General features: G+C 39.6%; 1 protein-coding gene across 2 annotated transcripts; it reads right to left on the reverse strand.

Moving 5' to 3' along the window:
* Positions 1-94: 94 nt before the first annotated feature.
* Positions 95-21,681, reverse strand: pdcd11 (programmed cell death 11). 2 transcript variants are annotated; one of them, XM_030134557.1, is made up of 36 exons: positions 21,619-21,681; positions 21,036-21,174; positions 20,662-20,808; positions 20,407-20,571; positions 20,154-20,315; positions 19,939-20,059; positions 19,601-19,776; positions 18,306-18,413; positions 17,469-17,675; positions 17,257-17,381; positions 17,098-17,158; positions 16,848-16,994; positions 16,407-16,658; positions 16,167-16,292; positions 15,860-16,054; positions 15,461-15,631; positions 15,127-15,340; positions 14,829-14,975; positions 12,564-12,676; positions 11,886-12,385; positions 11,727-11,789; positions 11,389-11,485; positions 11,099-11,188; positions 10,844-10,946; positions 10,583-10,760; positions 9,823-9,879; positions 9,598-9,720; positions 9,343-9,465; positions 7,662-7,827; positions 7,187-7,321; positions 6,951-7,094; positions 4,631-4,881; positions 2,995-3,163; positions 2,121-2,274; positions 781-946; positions 95-617 (listed from the first exon to the last, which is right to left on the reverse strand). In XM_030134557.1, exons 2-36 carry the CDS (start codon positions 21,135-21,137, stop codon positions 446-448), a joined length of 5,430 nt encoding a protein of 1,809 aa, XP_029990417.1. In that variant the 5' UTR covers positions 21,138-21,174; positions 21,619-21,681; the 3' UTR covers positions 95-445. The 2 variants fall into 2 exon arrangements, with proteins under 2 accessions (XP_029990417.1, XP_029990408.1); XM_030134548.1 differs by having other exon boundaries at positions 6,951-7,097.
* Between the last annotated feature and the right edge of the window lie 92 nt (positions 21,682-21,773).

Raw genomic sequence — 21,773 nt, forward strand, 5'->3', positions numbered from 1 at the left:
AAACTAGTCTTGCCTGTATGTATTGTATGTAAACGTGTCCCTATATATTGTTATTTTGTATTTGTTGCTTTTAAATAAAACGTCACGTAATGTATTGTAATGGTGTTGGATTTATTGAAACCAGACAATCACATTATAACTCCTTTTTAAAAATGCAGCAACAAACAGTTTTCCCGTTTGAAAATCACTCGAGAGCTCATTTTAAATTTCATACAAAACTGACTAAAGCTGAAATGGTAAAAAACTACATTAACAGATGTTTACGGCACACTTTAGAATAGTGTAATCTGCAGTGTTGAGTTCAGACGTTCAGTTTCAACAGTCCCCAGTCCACAATGATAAAATGTACAACCTTCAAAAGGTGAATATTTTAAGGAGAAATCTTATTTTGTACATTTCCGTCCATCCACACTCTCAAGTCTGTATGACTGTGTGTATTGGGTCCTTAGCTTGCAGCCTCCGTGCCTTTAGCCTCCACAAACTCCATGGCCTTCTCCTTCACAGCCTGGATGCTCTGATGGGTGCCATGCTTCTTCTCATAGTCCAGGTAGCGCTTAAAGAAGAACTTGATCTTCTTCACTGAAACACTCAGGTGGATCACACGATCAAAGAGCGCCCTGCAGGAGACGGGAAGCTCGGATATTTAATAAAGCACTCTTTATGGTGGTCATAAAACTGGTCTAGGGTTAAATGTTTCCATATGTGACCTAAGGGCCTCAGAATTTGTGACTGAAAAGCTACAAGAGGGGAACAAAACACTGCCAAAGAACTTGTTCTCACCTGACATCGTTCTGTGATCCGTGTTTGACCATGAGGTCGATGAAGACAGACCAGAGGTCAGTGCGTTTTGGATAGCTGGTCAGGACTTTGTCAAACATGGTGCGACCTTTCTCTGCATCGCCGTAACGGAACTCCAGCTGAGCAAACTTGGCAATCATATCTACACCTGAAACGGAGAATGATAACACCTAAAGGTTAAAACCTGTGGAGATACACAGCCGGGTCAGGGAAACACGATCCCAAAGCTTGTACACACAATAGTTACATAGAGAGTTTACATAGAGATTAATACCAAATAATAAATCTCCTTAATCTCCTTCCAAGAACTAGAAGCAGTTATTTTGGACAAAATAAATCAAATTCATATAAAATCAATGTCAGAAGAATGAAGAATTATTAAAATAACCTAGATTAAATAGTTGCACTTCGTCCCTTTTCTTTTCCAACTTTTTAGCTTCTTGGATGTGATTACCATCTCCTCTAGCTTGTATTTTTTGTTTACACATGCAGAAATAGTAATTGTCCACAATCATGTGATTATTTTATACATTTTACTGAACAAATCAAAATTGTCTTACGAAAGAACCCCCAAAATCATCTGGTGTGCATAATATTTCCACAAACTTAGCAAAATGCTGCACATTTACAAAAAATAAATAAATCCACTCGTTCGCTTATTTAACCCATAGAGACCCAGAGCTACTTTTGTTTCAGTTCCCAAATAATTTTTCTCTATATTTAACCTTTCGTAAGTGATTTATCACCATTTATTGTAATATTATCTTCTTGATTTTGCATTTGTTCAGTGAAAATCAGGTATTTTCCTATATTTAATTTACTGATCATGTAGATGTTCATAAAAACTCAGATTAAAGTTGAGGGTTATTATATTAGAGAGAGAGAAAACTAAAAAAAAAGTGACTTTTTCAGCAAAGTTATCAATAATGGAATGTAAAAACAAGTGTGTCCATCCACTGTCATTGATCCAGTTCCATGGGTTTTACTGGTGAAACAATGTTGTAGAAGATGAAGGTGTTTCCACGTTCACTACGGAGCCTCTGAACGTCCAAATGGGTCATATCTGATGACCATGAAAAGATGACAAACGGTATTTTACACCAATTATTTACATGGATTGACAGGCTTAATGGATCAACAGGTTTTAAACATTTTAGATCAGTAGATAATTTTGGTGGGTGTTTGGGTCTTTATGGGTTAACCAATGACCTCAGTCGTTAATGCTTTTAAAAGTTCTCCAAAACTATTGAAGAGACAAGAAATTTACAATTCTTTCTAAATTCTTTTGTTCCACTGTGTTTACGCTTGTGGTCCCATCTTACTCTCTTTGGAAGGCAGACTCTTCAGTGCCCTCTGCAGGAGAGCGCTGGCAGCATCACTCTGACCCTGCTGGAGCAGGAAGGTCCCGTAACTGAGCCACACCGCCTTATTCTGACGGAAACGCTTCACCATCGTCTTATACAGACCCTCCGCCTCCTGGATGCAAACACGTGAGAAAAACAAGAAATATTCTAATGTTACAGAGGATACAGAACATTACTAGAGTTAATGTAAAGGCTGTAGAGCAGGGGTGTCAAACTTATTTAGTTCAGGGGCCATATGTAGCTCAATATGATAAAATAATAATACAGTACAATAATAGCTTTGTTTTAGTGTGAAAAAAGTAAAATTACATTATGAAAATGTGATTGACCTGAACACCCATATACAAACTGAAATTTCTTAAGAAAAATAAATAAAACGTAAACAATATTACGTCTCATCCTACTATGAACACAACTTACAGACCACAGGGGATCTATTACATTAAGACAATTGAGGCTGTGGATATTCATTCAGGATATTCACATTTTATTGTGAAAGAATAGTTTGTAAATGTAAATATTTTCATGCATACATATTTCATATACATATTCCAATATGTATAATGTATTTTTACTTTTTACACACTAAACCAAGGAGAAAAATTAGAGTCGTCATTATTTATAGGCTATTACACTGTTATTTTACTGGTCCAATCACATTAGGCTATATGTGCCCCCTGACCAAAAATGAGTTCGACACCCTTGACTGTTAACATCTTCAGTGTAATATTTGTATTTTGCAAGTACATCCCACAGGCTGGACTGGAACCTTTGGTGGGTCAGTTTTCGTCCGTGCACCTGCTATGATATAATAACAAAAGTTCAGGTGAACCTTGATCTTATCTGACTTGGCGTAGATGTCAGCCAGCTGCTGGTACACGGGCATGGGTTCGCAGAACTGCAGCGCTCGCTCAAACACTTTCTTTAGGCTCTCCTCTGTGCCGTACATGTTCTCCAGGTTGAGCAGGGCCACCCACACATTCAGCTTCTCCTGCTCCTCCCTGAGAAAAGTAGGGTGAGAGTTCAGAAACAGGTCAAGTACTTCCATAATTTGTCAAAACCTCCCTTCAAGTCAATGCCAGCAAGCACAGACAGGCTTACACACATCACCACTCTATGGCCAAGGACTGGACTGGAATATGACAGGAGAAAATAAACTTTAAGGCACAAATTCTCCTGATTAATGGTTCTCTTTTCTTACCCCAAATATATAAACAGTGTTATAATTTTAGATAATACTTCCCTAAACTAAAGTACACCCCCTCCAGCTGTGAATTCTTCAGTAGAATGTATTACATTTGGCTCAAAAAGCATAGGAAAAAAATTAAGTTTAACTTACACGGAGGCTTTTTACCTTCAGGGTTTAACTGCTGTTTAAAAATGTGTAATATTTTGACTCTTGTGCACTTTTTTTCTTCCGGTGAAACTCAGTACTTGTTTTTTTTATTTTTGTACCACTTTCCATTGAAAAATGGAAATAAGAGAATGAATCCTGGTACAATGTTTCTTTTCTCTTATAGGAAGAACGGGCCTCTTACAGGCTCTTACCATAGATTCTGATATTCTCCAGCATTCTCTTACTTAGGATTTATTCTTGATTAAGGTTAGAAGCATGATAACTCAGAGACAGGAGATGAAACCACTGGGCCCAGATCTGTGTTTCAATGCTCAGTGAATAATAGACTCAAGGATGGCGTGTTGTGAATAATAGCTATGAATCACTCATTTAGCTGTAAACCTGTCCTCCTCAAGTGGTTAGTGTCAGCAATAAGTGACTGACAATATTTTTTACAGATATTTAACTTCCATGTTGCATTTTCTAGATGGTGTGTGAATGAGTAACAGTGTCCCATGTATCTGTTTTTTGTACATTACATCCACTAGTGAATATGAACATCTATGCACCCCTCACTTCGTGTAGCATCACTATCTCAACTACTAAAGTTGTTTTTTTTTTAAAAAATATGTAGCATCTTGGCCTTCTTTGTCTTTCATTTTCTGTGAGCAGACAATTCTGTAGTCACGGTTGTTTAATGGCAGAGTGTTTCACTTTGCTACTTGCCTTCTTTTTAACAAAACAAAGGGGATTCATTACTAGACATACTAGACATTACAAGAACACAGAAGCCACTCTGCAATTTAAGAGTCCAGCACAAATTAAATAAGAAGTTATAAGTTATATCTCTCCCTTTTCTGCACAGAACTCACATACAAACATATTTTGCCTCTACAACATTTCTGTAGATGTGTGGGAGTGTTCATTTGTTTTAGAATATAACCGCTGTACAGGAAAAAATCATTTCATTCTTTTTTCATTCTGTTCACAGCTTTTTTGTTGCTACGTTGCCAAGTTTGAACAGTTCTTTTTACAAATACAAGTGACATATTTTGTCAATATCAGAATAACATAAACCCTACCAAACTAATGAGATCAACTGATTTGAATGCTTTTATAATTCAACATTCACCTGAAGGAGATGGTCTTGAGGGCCCTCTCGGCTACAGCTCGGGCCTGTTCGATCTGGGTTGCCTGCAGATGGTGTGCCATGTACTGTAGCCAAAGCAGCGAGCTGTTTGGAGAGGCCAGAAGCAGCCGCTCAAAGGCAGCTGCATCTTGAGGCTTCAGGTTTGGATCCATCAGCTCAGCCTCCCGCTGGACCAGAGCCTTCTCTGCCGCTTTTTTCTCCTGCTCCAGCTCATGGCGAGACTTCTTCTGGGGCTGACAGAGGACAGCAGTAACAAAAAGACATGAGCATTCCAAGGACAAGAAAGAACAACAAGAGGATGTACTCTGATGAAGCAACCCTGAGCTATGATTGTGAAAATAATCCAATTTTAGTTGAAAGTACATGATGTGTCTCCCCAAATACAATTCTGCCTCTTTTAGTCACAAAGTTATTACTGTAAAGCCCACTTCAAATTACCAAAACAGACCATTTTTAATGACCCAGTTTGAAATCAATTCAACCAATAGTAATCTGATATGTTTTCTGACTGGGTCCTTATACACACTGTTCTTTGGGGTTTTTGAAAAGTTTTTACAATGTAATAGTTTAAAGAAACATCACAGTGATCGCTGATGTAAAAAAAAAAAAAACTGTCCATATATCAGTGTTGAGATGTTGAGAGTTGTTTGCATAGAAAGTATAGTGTCAATAAAAGATGAGGTTACTGAAGTGTCTGCCTTTGAAAAGAAGGGACAGAAATGGCTGTGTTGTTTTTGTATTCCTGATTAAAAATGTGTCACAGTAATGCCCTTACTTCCTCCCTGTGTGTCTGAAAATGTCTGAAACTGGCCAAAAAAGTGAACACAGAATAGCTTTTCAAAATTAATACTGAAATTACATCCTTGCTTGATATAAATGCAAAAAAGTGAGTTTTGCTATAACTTACGAAGGGGGCTGAAAAGTTCATAGCCTGACTAAGAAGGAGTTATTGCACAGCAGTGAAACTTGGCAAATATTAAATTCAACCTCTCCTGATACTAATTGTACGGTTTTCTTCCAGACTGGAAGACCACACTGGATAAAAAATTTAGGACTTTGAAAAGTAGTACCAGAGACATTTCGTGAACCATCCGTGGCACCGTGGTCTTACCAAATGTCTGTAGAAAAAGGGGTTAGCCCCCAAGGACATTCATGCTGACATGGTTGCTATAGGGGATGATGCTCCAGCTTTATCAACTGTGCAAAACTGGGAAGCTAAATTCAAGAGGGGTAGGGAGAACGAGGGAGGGGTGAAAAGCAAGCATTTTCATTAAATGTCTGTAGTACTACTTTTCAAAGTCCTAAATTACTTATCCAATGCGAGTTTATCTGGAAGGAAACCATGCAGGTAGTATCAGGGAAGGTTGAATTTAATGTATGCCAAGTTTCATTGCTGTGCATTAACTCCTTCTTAGTCAGGCTATGAACTTTTCGGCCCCCCTTCGTATATTGTGAATCCCCACATATGAACACTAAGCAGAGATAATCTTGAAGCTATAGTAAATAAAGCTACACTCCATTAAAGGTATATTATGCAGGATTTTCTTAGAAGTGAGTGAGGACATTATGAAACCATAGCAACCAGGTTACATCAGTGTCTCCGACTCTGTCCTCTGGTGTGTGGTGGTGATGGATGTGTGAACAGCTTCAGATTCGTGGTTCTACTTGACTGAGGGGCCTTTGTACACAATCCACCAATGTAGAACATAGGCATGTTTATTTGTGATCTACACTGTAACCACAGTTAAACAATGGTACAATAATTCCAGACAGACAAATCCTGCATGATGTGCCTTTGACAAGTGAAAAAGTAAGCAGAACTTACTAATACTCCTAACCAGTCTATTATTAAAATATCCTAGCTACACAGGGATTAATTCTGAGTCTTAATTTTAAATCTTTAAAAAAAAAAAAAAACTTTTAAAAAATTTTTAAAAAAAAAAAAAAAAAATTTGAGAGAAAGGCGCATGTGAAGAACATGTGTGTGAAATTTGAAAAGAATTGGGTGAATAATGTCCGAGAAATCAGTTTGACTAATTTTCTGAGTTGAAATTTTCAAAAATTTGTAAGAATAAATAATTAAATTGAAAATTTTAATTTAGCCATCACACAGTACACTGCACCTCTTCTAGTGGTAAAGAAGATCTGTGTAAATTTGAAAAGTATCGAGTGCATAGAAATGGGATGGAACAAAAATCACGGACAGACGGCCTTCCTGGTATATCTATCTACCCCCGGCCTCTGGGGCAGGTGTGGGCATAATAACCCAAAGCTCATATATTCTTTTAACAGGTCAGCTCACCTTGTTGCTCACTTCTTGTTCCTCTACATCACTAGAACCCCCATCCTGCACTGCAGAAGCAGGTTTGAGTGAACTCAACCCCACGTCCCAGGAGAAACCTCCCGCCACCTGCAATCTGGATGGTGCTGCTGAGCTGGGTGTGACCTGCTGAAAGAGATGAACAGATTTTATTAATTCTGGACCTAAAGCTATAAAGACATGCCGAAATGGGCAAAACACTAAGCATCACTGTTTACCTTTACAGGAGCAAGTTTTGGCTCTTCATCATCTTCCTCTTCTCTGAAGTACACCTCCACTCCACTATCATTGCCATCAGACTTTGCTTTCTTTGTTTTCTTCTTCTTCTTCAGGACCTGCAACTCTGCCTCTTTCTAGCAAATAAATGTGAGTGAAGACATCTGTCAAAGACTAAATAAACCCCAACACGTACCTAAGTGCTTCAGTGAATCAGCTGATGTGTTTAATGTGTGAAGGGTCCGAGATCAATGCAACATTTATTACTGCCACACTGGAAGATAATGAATGAGTGATAAACTGAGATGGCACTGATCTGTGTTTAAGGAACTGCTGACTTCCTGGAGACCTGCAAATGTTAAAAGCCTGTGTGGTGACTCAACTACAACTGGGATTACTATTCAATGGGGAAATGGACAGGAAGAAGGTAGTATTTGGTGTGAGACTTGTGGGAAATTGCCAAGCATCGTCTGTTACCTGTTGGCTCTCAGAGGGCTTGCGCTTTTTCTTTTCAGCATCATGTTTCTTCTTCTCCTCTCCTGTTAGACGCAGTGGCAGGTTGAGAGATTCAGGAAGGACGTCTGACTTCCCAGTGTCCTCTGGGAGCAGGGAGAGGTCGACTAACTGCTCCGTGGTGTCAATACTGCAGATAAGAACAGACAGAGCTGCGGACTAAAAATTTCTAAAATGACAAGACTGTCAAGATTTTATATTGAGACAAATTATCAGCAGCCCTTACACATTCTTCCTTTTGGTAAAAATGACTTATGTCTGATTGTTACTGAAAGGATTTGGTCCCATATTTGGTAATTAGAACAGATCAAAGTGTCACCTGAGGCCGTGGTCAGACTAAACAGTTTTTCTGCCATTACATTAGATTAGGTGATTGTGAGGTCATAAATTCTTGCAGTGTTGATGCTGAGGGACATGACAGATAACAGACTGCCTGGTTAATGTTTTAATGTTACTGCACTGAGGAAGGAGATTCTGTAAAAACTGGAAAAAATACATTATACAAATTCATAATCCTCTGACTTCAGTCATGCAGTGTACTGTACATCTCTAGGTTTACTGTTACAGGTATGACTATAAATGGTGGATTTCAGATGCATTTTCATAAGAATAGGCACACTTCATAATCCTCGGGTACACAAACACTGGTGTAAAAACAGCGTACTGACAAAGAACTTAAAATGACTACATTTACATACACATGCTTTTCTGCTTTTTCCGTTATTGCAAAAAAACGATTTCCACTAAGCTGTTTACACAGCTAATGAAAATCAATCGCCCATTAATTCCCCTGTATATGTGCAACCATGCATGCTCTGATTAAAAACCCTTTTCCCACTGGTGGCAGATATTTGCATGTGAGAACTGAGCCTCCGTCTTTTGTTCCTTCAAACGCATTTTTGAAAAGGTCAGTTTTTTGATATTTGCTCGTGTCCAAAACCCTGCTAATAACCTCTTTCATCAAAGGAGATAGGTTTCATCTTCCAACCAAGAATATAAACTTTTCTCTGGACAACTCATCTCTCTACCAGAGTCATAAAACCTGAAATGAGACACATATTCCAAATGCAATCCAAACAAATCGCCAAAGAAATCTAAATAAAATTGGCATATCCAACATGTCTCAACTGAAAGAGTCCATTTAGAAAAAAAAAAAGGCCAAAATGGAAACCAAATGGAATATGTGGTTTGCATGACAACTACCAAAATCACAATACCACCATGTTTTGAATAATGGTGAAATATTATAAATACATTGGTTGCATCGCCTGTCACAGAGTTATCATGTTTCTATCCTGATTAAAGAATAAATCCTGAAGTTTTCAATGGTGCTTTTCTGATATTCTATAAAGGGAAAACCCAAACACCCTTACAGTTGTGCAGAACTTCTTTCCAAGTGTCTAAACCCACTCAAACATGCAAGGCTTTTCTGTCATCCACTATGTGACATAGTGGGTGTCATCCACTATGTGACACTACACAAAAAAGTGATTGTGATGCCTGACACCCTCAAACCAAAGCCCTACATCAGCCTGATTTGACTTGTACTGCATTGTGAGTCAAATTGTATTGTATGATTATTTAGGTCACAGGCAACATAAGGGAAATATGGGTCATGCCGTATATGTTGAAATGTTTTCTAGACCTGAGGATCTTGGTGGTGAGCAGGGTGTTGGGAGGCAGGTGCTCCACCAGGACTTTGTGGTTTGCTACGAAGTACTTGGAGGACTTCTGAAGCTGGGCTCTTCCTGTGATTGTCCGAGATAATCTGGAATTAAAAAAAGGAGATATGAAAAAGCTCATTGTCAGTGACTGGAGTGAGACATTTTATCTGCACCTTTTTCAAAAAAGCTTAATTTCCCATCTCTTCCCTAAAGAGCTGGATTAATTCATGGCTTACCTAATGAAGACCCCCTGTTCGCTCACAGACTTGACATAGCCCCTTACGGTCTGACCAGCCTTCAGATTTTCAACCGACAAAACTTCTTCGTCCTTCGCTGGCTTGGCCTGCTGTGGGTTAAGCCTGTGGGACAGGACGTACAATCCATCACACAAAAAATACAACACTGCCAAATGATACACAATCCCCAGAAAAATAAAAATCATGACTTCACAGTTCTCTTACCTTGATGGACGTAGGGACAAGTGCCATTTTCCATTTTCATTCCCCAGGAGGCAACACCTGAAGTAATGAGAAAGGAAACTACTTTTAAAGTAACCAAAATGGGTTCTGAAGGTTGACAAAGAACCAGTTTGTCAGGACTCTCAATCATCCATACCTGTACTTCAGGCAGAAACAGTTTTAGACTCATACAGATAAAAGGTTCAGGTTCTCAAAGTTGTATTTTGTTAAAAGCATGCTATACAGGATATTCTTAGGGGTTCAGTGTGTGATGTTAGATGATACGTAGCAATGAATACTGAGGCCACGAAAACACACACGTCTCCATAAAGTGAGTGTTTGGTTTGTCTGCCTGTTTGAGCTTTTTTGATACAGGGATATTAACTCGACTCCACACTCAAACAAAGTGAGTCACAGAGATGCCCCCTTACAGTGGAAGCCTGCTCTAAGCTAGGGAGTCTACAAGTATCATACAGTTATATTCAATGTTTTTTTGGAAAAATCATGTCATATTTAAGCGCTGCAGTCATGTTAAGCATGTACATATATACATATATACACAGCCTGGTCAAACTAAAAAAGTTCCACAATCTAAGCTTATAGAATGTTATAACATTCATTTCCATCACTTTATAGATGGAACTAAATCTCGCACCAGACATTTAAAGTAGAAGTTAGTGAGTTTACAGCTTAAAATATAACATCAGAAGGCAAACTGATCACTGCCTCTGTTACACAGTAAACAGGACAGCCATTTACATACCTGAGCAGCTGATCCTTACTGTATGGCCCCAGAGGGTTTGGCTTGTACGCATCAGCCAAGTCAGTGACAGCAACAGTCCCTGTACCACCAAAAGGAAGTTTGACATGTAGACCGACTTGTGGCTGAACACTCGTCACCATCCCCAAAGTCACACTGCCTGTCTCCAGTTTACAGGTATCTGGAAAGAAGAGTAAACCCTCGAATGAAACAAACTAATGGCTGCTTTGAAGTATAATATTAGACAGTATGAGCTCATCCTACCTGTGAGCGACAGTATAAATCGATGAGGTTTAGTGCTCACTTCAACCACTTTGGCACGGATGGCTTGGCCCAGTTTATACATTTTCTCAGGGTGAGTGGCATCCTGATAGATTAAGCACAATATAAATAAGAATCCCTTTTGGAAAAGACTTCAACTAATGACTTTTCCCTTAAACTTCAAGTTACAAGTCAAGAATTTTTAGCCCAAATGACAGCATAAGAATCAATCACACACTCTCAAAGCAAGTCATTTACTTTAGGGTCTGTGATCATGGCGAGAAGTTCAACCGTCCCAGTGACACCAGGATCTGTGGTGACCTCCAAAGACTTCCTGTCTGAATGAAACTGGGGACAGAAACAAAAACACATGGCCCTTTTAGACTACAGACATCTCAGTCTATCGGTTGTATTAACTTTTATTTATTTACTTTTTCTCGAGGTTTATTAGGCATTTTTTAAATCAAACAAGTTTTTACAACTTTATTGACAACTGAGAAGAAAGAAAAAAAAATCTAAGGTGAGCAAGTGAAATCTCATGAACTTACCTTGGACACGAAACAGGTAATTTCTTCCCCAGCCTCATAGCGCCTAAGTTTTTCTTTTGCAGAAACTGATTTTAAATCAGCACTTTGGTCCAGTTTGCTACAAGAAGAGAGTACATAAAATATTACATGTACTGCTATTACTAGGACGGAGATGAAAATGGTGAGAATACCATATTATATACTAACAGATGCACCCAATAATACACATTCGACTACTGATATCTCAAGATGGTGCTTTTAATAGACTGAAAATTAATTATATATTAACACAATAACAAATCTGGTCCTAACATTGTAGAATGAATGTAGCTTAGTGATTAACTGCAGAAAGCATTTACCTTGGTATAAGTGTGAGCTCAGGTAGAGTGTATGTAAACTTGGGATGGGAAAATGGCAAAAATCTGAAAATAGACAAATGGTTATTTTAAGTTGTAAACAGATCCACACAAAGAATGAGTGCAGTCTTTACAGTCAACAACACAGCAGTATTTGTTTACCTGTGACTGGAGGCTTCTCGTCCGCCGATGACCCTGGCTGTGACCACGCTGCCAACTTTTACAGACGATGTGGGGAACGATCCGGGGTGCACGTCTGCGAGCTCGAGCACCTCGGATACGTGCACGCTGCCCATGCCCCCAGCATCTAGCACCACCTGAATGCATGTGGGCTTCACTGATCGCACTTTACCGTGCACAATTTCACCAAAGCAGCTGCCTTTAGAGCCCAATTGGTTTTCTGAGGTCATACGCTGTCGTTTTGGTGCAGTTCGCTCCCATGACACCAGGGGGAGCCCTTGAAGTTCCTCACAACTGGTTTCTATAACCTCTGCAGTCAAACACTTGCCTGTCTTCATCTTCTCAGAATCTGACAGGAACACATCATTCATGTGGCTGCGGGTCTGAATCAGAGTCAGCTGAGCAGTGTCCTCCAATGAAATGACAGCGAAGTCTTCGTCTAAGTGCTGCACTGTTGCTGTGTACTTTGAGCCTTCATTTAACTGAAAAGTAAATAAATGAAAATGGTATATGGAAAATGATTATAATCTTCAAACATGTGACTGCCTTGAAATAAAAGAAAAATAAGCAGAGATGAGAAAGAAAGAAATACACTTCAAAAGGTGAAACATGATCCCAGTTGTAAAAAGAAAAAAAATCATGACGGGCATCAAAACTCACTGATTTCTTCTTTGCCACCAGCTTGGGAAGGATGGACACATGGACCCATGTGGACTGGATGTCAACATGGAGGATAACTGCTGTGACTTTTTGTCCACCCATCAAGTTAGTACCTGAAAATGAAATAGCTTAGATTGTTAACAACCCACAGGAAGAATAACCAGGGGCCTCATGTATAAAGCGTGTGTACGCACAAAAACCTGGCGTACACCCTTTTCCACGCTCACGTTCAGATGTATAAAAAGTGAAGTGACCGTGGAAATGTGCGGTCCTCCACGCCAAGTCCATAGCTGGCGTACGCACGTTTCTAGTGCTTTGGAACCTTTGGCGACACTTAGAGGTGACACTGAGAAACTGTTAATAATGTGAAAAAGGTCATTCCTCCGATTGATGTGCACATCGGAGATACACAGAAGAAGAATGAACACACCGGCATGTCATCCTACTGTCAGAGCAGCACATCCACCACCAGAACCAGAACCAGAACCAATTAGACCCTGTATCCATCAATGCCAATCCTGCCCGGATGGACATTCAGCAACAGCAAAGAGACAAGGACATAAAATTCATTGGTTGACAAATATAGTGTTCATGTCTGTGAGAACATTTATTAGTCGGTCCAGTCGCTCATTGACTCCGCCGATTGTCCTCACGATGTCCTAATGTGACTCGGGTCAGTACAGACCCATGCCGGTCAGACGGGCATCAGCAGTGGGCTGTGGCGGACCGGAGGACCGGCTAACGCTGGGGAGGCAACAGGAAACCTCTGTGACAGGAAGATGATACTGCGTCTGACTGTCTTCTGTCTCATTGTTGGAAAATAATAAATTGAGTGATTAAACATGAGTCAAAGTCATTGATTTCCTCTTTGATATCCTGACATGATCACACATGAACCTTTATCCTGTTTGGCTGTGATCAGACTGCTGTATGACCCGTAGAAGGAACTAATGTGTGAGATACACAAATACTAAATATATATTTATCTTGGGGGTGATCCGCATCAGCCCTGTAAGAAAAGTGTCACAATATCGGCGACTCTTTCCTCAAATGGTCTCAGTTCGTCTCTTTTCTCCTTCCGCCTGTTTTGGCCTCCGCTTCGCGTCCACCTTGACGTCATCGTCTGATCACGCAGACAGGGGAATCCCAGAGGGAATCCCACCTGCAGACCCCGTTTATGTTGATTTGCATATTTAAATGTGGGCGTGGAGAGGGAGGAGTCAGGTAGTCCAACATATGCGCTCAATTCCACCCTGATTGAGATGTATAAAGGAAATGTACTTGGATTCGGGCGTACGCACAGTTTTATACATCTGGATTTTTTTGTGCGTTCAGACTTTTCTGGATTTGGGCGTACACCAGGTTTCAGTATGAAATCCACACAAGTCTTTGTACATGAGGCCCCAGATCCTCACTTTCCATCTCTTAACAGAACTGATAGTAAAGGTAGAGCTGTCATCTCTGTAAGAAGTGTGATACATGTGGGTTTTAGGCGACACATGCGCCAATATGTTGTCATTTTAAAATGTTGTGTTAACATGACCCAAGTTCATCTGCATACTAGTGTTTCAGTCAAGTTCCATAAAAAATAAAACAACACTTTTTGACATGGGAATTATCACAATTTCTCAAATAACAGTGCAACTCTTGTGAATGTACTCAGTATCATGATACAATGCAGAACTAAACTGCAAAACAGCTAATAATGGAAATGACAAGGACAAAAATTAGCTATCCATATTGAACTAACTGCTTTTGGTCCAAGATGATGCCCCGTATTCTTACATAAATATCACTACTTTGTTCCTGTTACAGTCAAACAGTCCAGTAGCAGTATGAAGTATGTATGTACAAACAAAACAAAGAGTTGCAATAAGTATCATTTGGATAATTACAAATGTTTGTGTTTGTTATATTTTGCTGAGATTTTCTTTGGGTGAGGCAAGAATGTACAAGACTCGGAATGAGCACATCAGAAGGACAGCTCATGTTGGACGTTTTGGGGGCAAAGTGAGAAAGGCCAGATTGAGATGGTTTGCACATGTGCAGATGAGGGATAGTGAATATATTGGTAGAAGGATGGTGAAGATGGAGCTACCAGGCAGGAGGCAAAGAGGAAGAAAAGAAGAGATTTATGGATGTGGTGAAGGAGGGCATGCAGGTAGAAGATGCTGGGTCAGATGGAAGCAGATGATTTGCTGGATCAACCCCTAAAATGGGAGCAGCCCAACGTAGTAGCAGTAGTAATGTGATTGTTATATTTACCTGTGATATGTTGTTTGTTGGCCAGAATGGTAGCACCAACCAAATCATCCGATTTAAAGGTGGCACCGTTGTCCACAGTATCCACAGTCAACTTCAGCTTCTGGCCAACACACAGAGCAAACAACTGCCTACGGAGATCGCTGTCATCTAAGTCAAAACACATGGAATGAGCGGTCACACAATGAATCAAATAAGCAAAATTATGCATTTCATTTAGGATGTTCATAAAATGGTTCAGAACTCTTCAAATCCAGGTGTAAATTGCTTCAGCAGAAAGAAAAATGGTGAAAATGCATACCTCGCATTGATAACATTTTAGTCACAGCCCTTCTCTCCTGCAGACCATTAATGAGCCTGGTCTGAACATCCCCAACAGGGGATATGACCTCAGAAATCTTCAGTGTAACCAGGAACCGCCGCTTCTCCTCATCCAGGTTGGTAACCTTGGCCATCACCGTCTGGCCCAGCTGGAAGGCTACCGTTGGATCAGTGATGAACTTGTCTGTCATAGCCTGGAGAGGAGAGCAGAGGAAGGCTTTCAGAAGGAAAACAGACACCAACTTCCCATTTTTTAGGTTAAAAACTTACTAAAAGATAAATGAAACAGCTTCAAGTCATGGCCTTTTACTCACAGATTTGGGAGCAAGTCCGACAAGGCCATAGGGGAACTCGACAAAGACACCGTAGGACATGATGTTCCTGATCCAGCCAATCAGCTGCATTCCAACTGTGATCTCAGAGAAATCCTTGGCGACCACACCTTCCTCCAGTGACCATCTCACTGTTGGTTTCTTGGTCAGATTCTTTGAAAAATGAACAGCTAAGGAAAAACAGGGACAACTTTCCTACTTTTTCGATTTAGTAAACTTCTAAGCTGGACCCTTACTCACAAAAAACAATGCTAGAAGTAGTCAAAAATCTCAGTAAAAACATGTATGATGACAACAGGTCATGAATAAATCATGTGGATCTTTATAGAAAAAAAAAAAAAAAAAACAAATACGGAGGCAACAAATTCATTTGTAGGATACAATATTCTGTTTGTTATTGTTGAAGCACACAAGGTTTGAGATGTTGTCTCCCACTTGCAGGTTCTCCCACAGCAGAGGGCAATTGGAGAGGTGGTCAGAGAGGTGCATCGTGGGTAAAACGGCACGGGTCTCATCAGGGAGAATGGCCACTTCGAGACCAGTGACTACCTTTTTCAGCACCCTGGCCTCTACTTTCTACATCACATACAGACCATGCAGATGATATAGATTGAATATAACTTATCATAAGGAAAAGCCAAACAAAAAAGAATAAAAGGTTTGAAAGTGTTAGACATCTTTGACTTACCTCTCCAACCTCACACTCAGACTGAGGCCTGGGAGGTTTCTCTGAATCCCCTTCCAATGCAGCCTTAAATGACAGAAGCAGCTTCTCCCTCTCTGGGTCACACTGAAGAACCTTCACCTTTAACACCTTGAACATCAACAAAACTAACTTGTTATCAAAATATCAGTCAAATACTGCACTTGATTGCACACAAAAGGAAGACCTGACAGTATCTGCATCCATAGAGCTTGAATTCCACACCTGCCCAATGTAGAAGACATCCTCAGGACTAACGATCGGCTCAAAGCTAAGCTCGCCAAGCGACACCAGGCCCTTGACGTTGTTGTAAAAACGGACAATGCAGCCAAAGCTTTTGATGCAGACGATGTAGCCGTGAGACACGCGTCCAGGACGGGCATCTAAGTAGCTGAAGAACAACGGCAGGGAGCTCTCGACCATGGCCTTCTTTCTTGTCAGACACAGCTTCTTATTCTCTGCATCTACAGACAACACCTGGAAAAAAATCAATTATGAGAGGATGAAATGTCTGTTATGTCATGTATTTTTAAATTTGCTTTAAGTCCCAAAATATAACATCTATTTTAAAAATGTCCTCTGATTTTTGAGTGGCTTAAAAAAAAATAAAAAACACACACACAGCATGGCATAGAAGTAAAAGGAACTAAGGTCTGCACTACTAACCCGGCATTTAACCTTCATGCCCTCCATATACTTCTTCTCTGGGTTCTTAAGGACAATGTCAGACAGGTGGGTCCGAGGCACCAGGCCTTTAATGTGGTCAGAGATGTGCACCACCATCCCATGGTCCAGCAGGACTGACACCTTCCCCTTAAAGAGAGAGACCCCAAGGAGAAAGACAACATGACATGACAACAGAGGCAAACTGTTCTGTGCTTTGACAGATGGATAAGAGGTGAGGTTTTATTCTTACCTCTACAACTTGACCTGCTCGGATGTCCTGGTATCTAAAAAAAGGCTTCTCAATCACGCTGCTAAAAAATTCAAAGAGGACAATCTTGTCAGTGGCTCAAAGTGTAATTAGGAGCTGTACCCTCAGTATGAAACAAAACAGATAAATGAACTTCTATACCTCCGTAAAGTAGCAAAATGAATTTGGTCTATGAGGCTAAAGTCCACAATCCTGCAGGTGTGCTCCAGCTTGGCCAGCACTTTATTCTCATTAGCTGCCACAGAAGGCTCCTTCAAGTTGTTCCTCTGTGCGAAAAAGCAAAATCAAAATATACTGAAGTGCAGCTGAATCAAAGTCTAATCAAATGTTCATCAAGTATGAGGCTGACTTACATGAACAAAAGCTGCAGTCTTGTCAGGCAGTTCTAAGACGGCTCCAGACATGTGGTGGAGAGATGTCATCTTGCAGCCTTTGACCACCTCGCCAATGCGGTCCACAGGAGGCAGGTCAACTCTGCTCCCGGGGGTGAGGAGGTGGCTGCGTAAGCTCATCCCCACCAGACGAGTTGTTGGATCAACGTACAGCACGGAGGCTCGCATCTGAGTGAAGACAAACAAGAGAGGTAATACCAACAACAGTCACTATGTTTACTTACAGAAAATGCTCCAGTTTTGCCCTTATGGTGAAAAGGATGAATATTCCAGTATTATTCCTGAACGCATACAGCTGTATCTAGTCAAATCCATAAACCTCTGTGCTCTGCCATATTATTTAAAAGTAAATGTGTTTCTTCTTCCAAAGAAAAATAAGGACGTTCCTTTTTTCTATCGAAGAGGATCTTTGTCTCTACTCCAACTGACTGGAACAGTCACAACTTAAAATAAACACTACCAATAACACTCTAAACGTAGTGATGACATATCCAAAGACTCCTCAAAAAACTGAATAATATCAACATAATCTACATGTCTCTGTTCCAAAGTTCTCCATTTGGAAAAGCTCTAATTCATAATATCCAAACACTGTTGTTTACATGAAACTTGTAAAAGCAATTCAGAAAACTGTCATTTTCTGAATAAGAGTTGAATTTTGTTGTTTATGTAAAGAAAATCATCAATATACTAACATTCAACAATTTCAACTTGGCTCAGTCTTATAAAATACATTTCAGTCTAGAACACCACACAACGAGCTAACCGACTGCCCCTGTGATCTGTCACTCAGTTTACCTCGTCTCCTTCTGAGTAGCTGGATGCCTGTTCCGGCTCCATGTGGAGACAGTCCACCTGACCACTGAACCCTGACAAGAAGTCCAGCAGGAGGCCATGTTTGGTCACCTGAAATAGACACGCACATTTCAGCCGACAGTAACTGACTACACAAAAGAACTGTTCGTAGTATCCTCCAGGACTTGTCCCAGACCCAGACACAGTTTATTGAAGTGCTGCCTTTGGGCAGAGATTTCCAGGCAATAAAACCTGTAACAGACTTAAAAAGAGCTGTGATCCAAAAGCAGTTACAGTCCTAAATGCTGTAAAGATATTGTCACATATAGCAAGACTTCATATTGTGCAACATTAGAATCATGCAATCCCAATTTTTTTTCCATCTTCCTACTGACAATGCGCGCGTTTGCCCTGTTATTTTATATGTATTTTTACTTTATTGTTTGGGTTCCGGCATTTTTTTTTTTACTAAACATATTTGTAAACATTTATGTAAAATATATACTTTTTGAAAACTATATTGCAGCTTAAAGATGACTGCATTTTTAAATGTATTGTACAATGAACAATAACAATACAGAGTTCATTCTATATACTTAAATATACTGTATGCATTTTTATTTATCAATGAAAACAGAAATATACTGTAACTAAGTATGAATATAACTTGGATAAACTAAGTCTGCTCCTTAAGGCCTACTCTTTATTCCCTTGCTTTTTCTAGCTCTTAATTTCTAGTTATTACACACACACACACACACACACACACATATACACACACAGGACGCTTTTAAATATTCATTTCCTGTTTTTATTTTGGTCAGATGACCAAAGTAAAGTGTCACATATGTATATTAATCTGCAGCTCCAGAATTTGTCATCTACTTTTTTTTTATATTTTCCCTAAAATTGTGACATTTTGGAATAGATCCAAAAACAGGAGACAGTGATTCACATTTACGCAGCTCCTCCATCATACATAGCATGATGTTTGATTAGAATTCAGTTTTGTTTTAATGTATTTTCATCAAGGTTCTTCCAACAAACTTCATGACTCTTAGGCATTCAATTGTTCAAACTTGTTTATTTTTCGTAGGATTTCCAGAGTTTTAAAATCCCTTCTACCTTATTTCTATTTCAAAATTGTTTTTATATCCTTTTTATATTTATCATGCACATTATAGGCTGATTGTGTAGATATATGCACATTTTTATAGAAGTCTTATAAAATCATGCTTACTGTTAAACATCTATACAAACAAAATAAAATGAAATACATGCAAAAATGCTGCCTTTACCTTTTTGATAGTAGCTTTCATCAGAAGACCAGGTAGAAGGTTACTGAGGGTCCAGCCCTGCTTGGATTCAGCCAAGGCCTGGGCGATCGTCTGGGCGCCAATAGACAGACGCACCACACGCCCATTATTTTTCACTTCTTCCACATATGAGATGACATACTGACCAACTTTCAGCTCTAGATACACATGAACAAAGACAGAGTTACCTGGATGATATTGACACTTCATATAAGCAATTATTTTCCCTTTTGAGACCAAAGACTACAAGTGGGTACTCAAGGATACTAATGCTCTATATTTTTTCTGTCTCAAGAATTTAAAAATTTTACATGTCATACCGCCAGGATTGTTGGGTTTGTCTTTTACAGCTGTTTTGGGGAGGAAAGCCTTAGTTTCTGTGACACCAATGTCAATGATGTAGCCATAATCCTCCACACTCTCCACACATCCAGTCAAAACCTGAGTAAACACAAACAACAGGAGCCTTTCAGTTGTGAAGTGTGATGAAACATGGTAACATTTGTTTCACTGAAGATGCTCCGTAGTGACTCACCATGCCAGTTTTTAGAGCATTGGGGGAAAGACCCTTGTTGACCATCTTGGGATTGACTGACAGCTTTAAACTAAGAGACCCTCCTTTGGTTACATCCAGTTTGGCCACCACACATCTGAGCACCATGCCAGGGTAGAAGAGATGTGGCAAAGAGCAAAACTCCTGTGATGAAAAAATATATAAATCCCAGATGTAAGAAAAACATATCACAGCATCTGCAATTAAACAACCCATAAATTTGCTACATCCTTACCTCTGTATCATCTGATTCCAGTTGCTCACTGAGCAGCTTGGTGTATGAATCACTGATATTTTTGATGCTGAGAAAACCTTGAAGGCCACATGGCAGACTGACAGTCACCTCGAAGTCTGTTACCTCTTTCACGCAACCCAGCATTAGCATACCCTCTTTCACATTCTGATAAGAGAAAGACATTTATCAAAGCCTGCAAATTCTAAAAAAAAAACAACAAAACACACATTTAATTGTTTAAATAAACCATATTACCTTGATGTGAAGAATTTCCACACATTTGGCATCTGCATTAAGTGTCAGACCATCTTCTTTTTCTTTGCCAGTTTTTGGCTTCTTCAGTTTCTTGCCATCATCGTTACCTGCCCCCTTCCTTTTCTTTGTCTCAATTTGCTCATTTGACTGTAACAAATAAAATTGCATCATACTGTCAAGCACACAAGGCAATTTACTTCCATCCTTAAATCTAATGTAACATAGTCTGAGATTTTCTACAATATACTGATAGCAGAGGCATACACTGAGATAAATAAAGCTAATATGAAAGAATGGCCTCCACTTCAGCCTGATGAAATGCAATATAATGAAAAAGACACAAAATAAGAGAGAAAAGTAGAGTTCAAATGTACCTCAAATAGGTTGTCCACCTCTGTCCGCTGCACCACTATTTTACTCTCAGTGGGTTTTTTGGCTGTTCCTCCTCGAGGGAAGTCCTCCTCCACTGATGCCATTTTGATGTTTGTTGTTTCTCTTCCTTCTTCGCTGTTAATAATGATAAACAAGTCGGCTGAAATATCGAATAAACCAAAATAGTAGGACTCACATCAGCTGAAGGGTTTCACTTTGTTGATTTTATTTCAGACCAAGCACATATCCCCCTTCGATACAGCTCAAAAATAGCTTTAACATTTGAAAATTCTGCACACTTTCTACAAAAATCACAACATCATAAATGCTACTATGTTTTCACGAGAGACTAAGAGTAGTTTTTTAAGCAAATAAAAACCTAATAGGACTCATTCGTTCACAAATAGTCTAACTAAACTGAACCTCTCAATGCTGAAATTCTGCAACTTAGCTAGCGTACCTGTAAGACATTCGGAATTACAGTAGCTACTTTTCTACAGTATATAAGCTGACAATTGAGACAAATATATAGAAAGTTTTTATTTTGCTATACATTAAAAATAGCAGGTACGAACGGTTACTTACATTAAATCTCCGAGCTGAACTAGTCCTAACTCACATGTTGTTCAGCAACACGCCATCATGAACTCGGAAAGAAAATGTAGGTGGGCGGTTCATCTTTTGGCCAATCACAAGCAAAAATTATACAATGGACAGTTTGACTAGCCATTCGACGTACG

This window comes from Sphaeramia orbicularis, chromosome 1, assembly GCF_902148855.1.
Source record: "Sphaeramia orbicularis chromosome 1, fSphaOr1.1, whole genome shotgun sequence".
Taxonomy (NCBI): Eukaryota; Metazoa; Chordata; class Actinopteri; order Kurtiformes; family Apogonidae; genus Sphaeramia; species Sphaeramia orbicularis.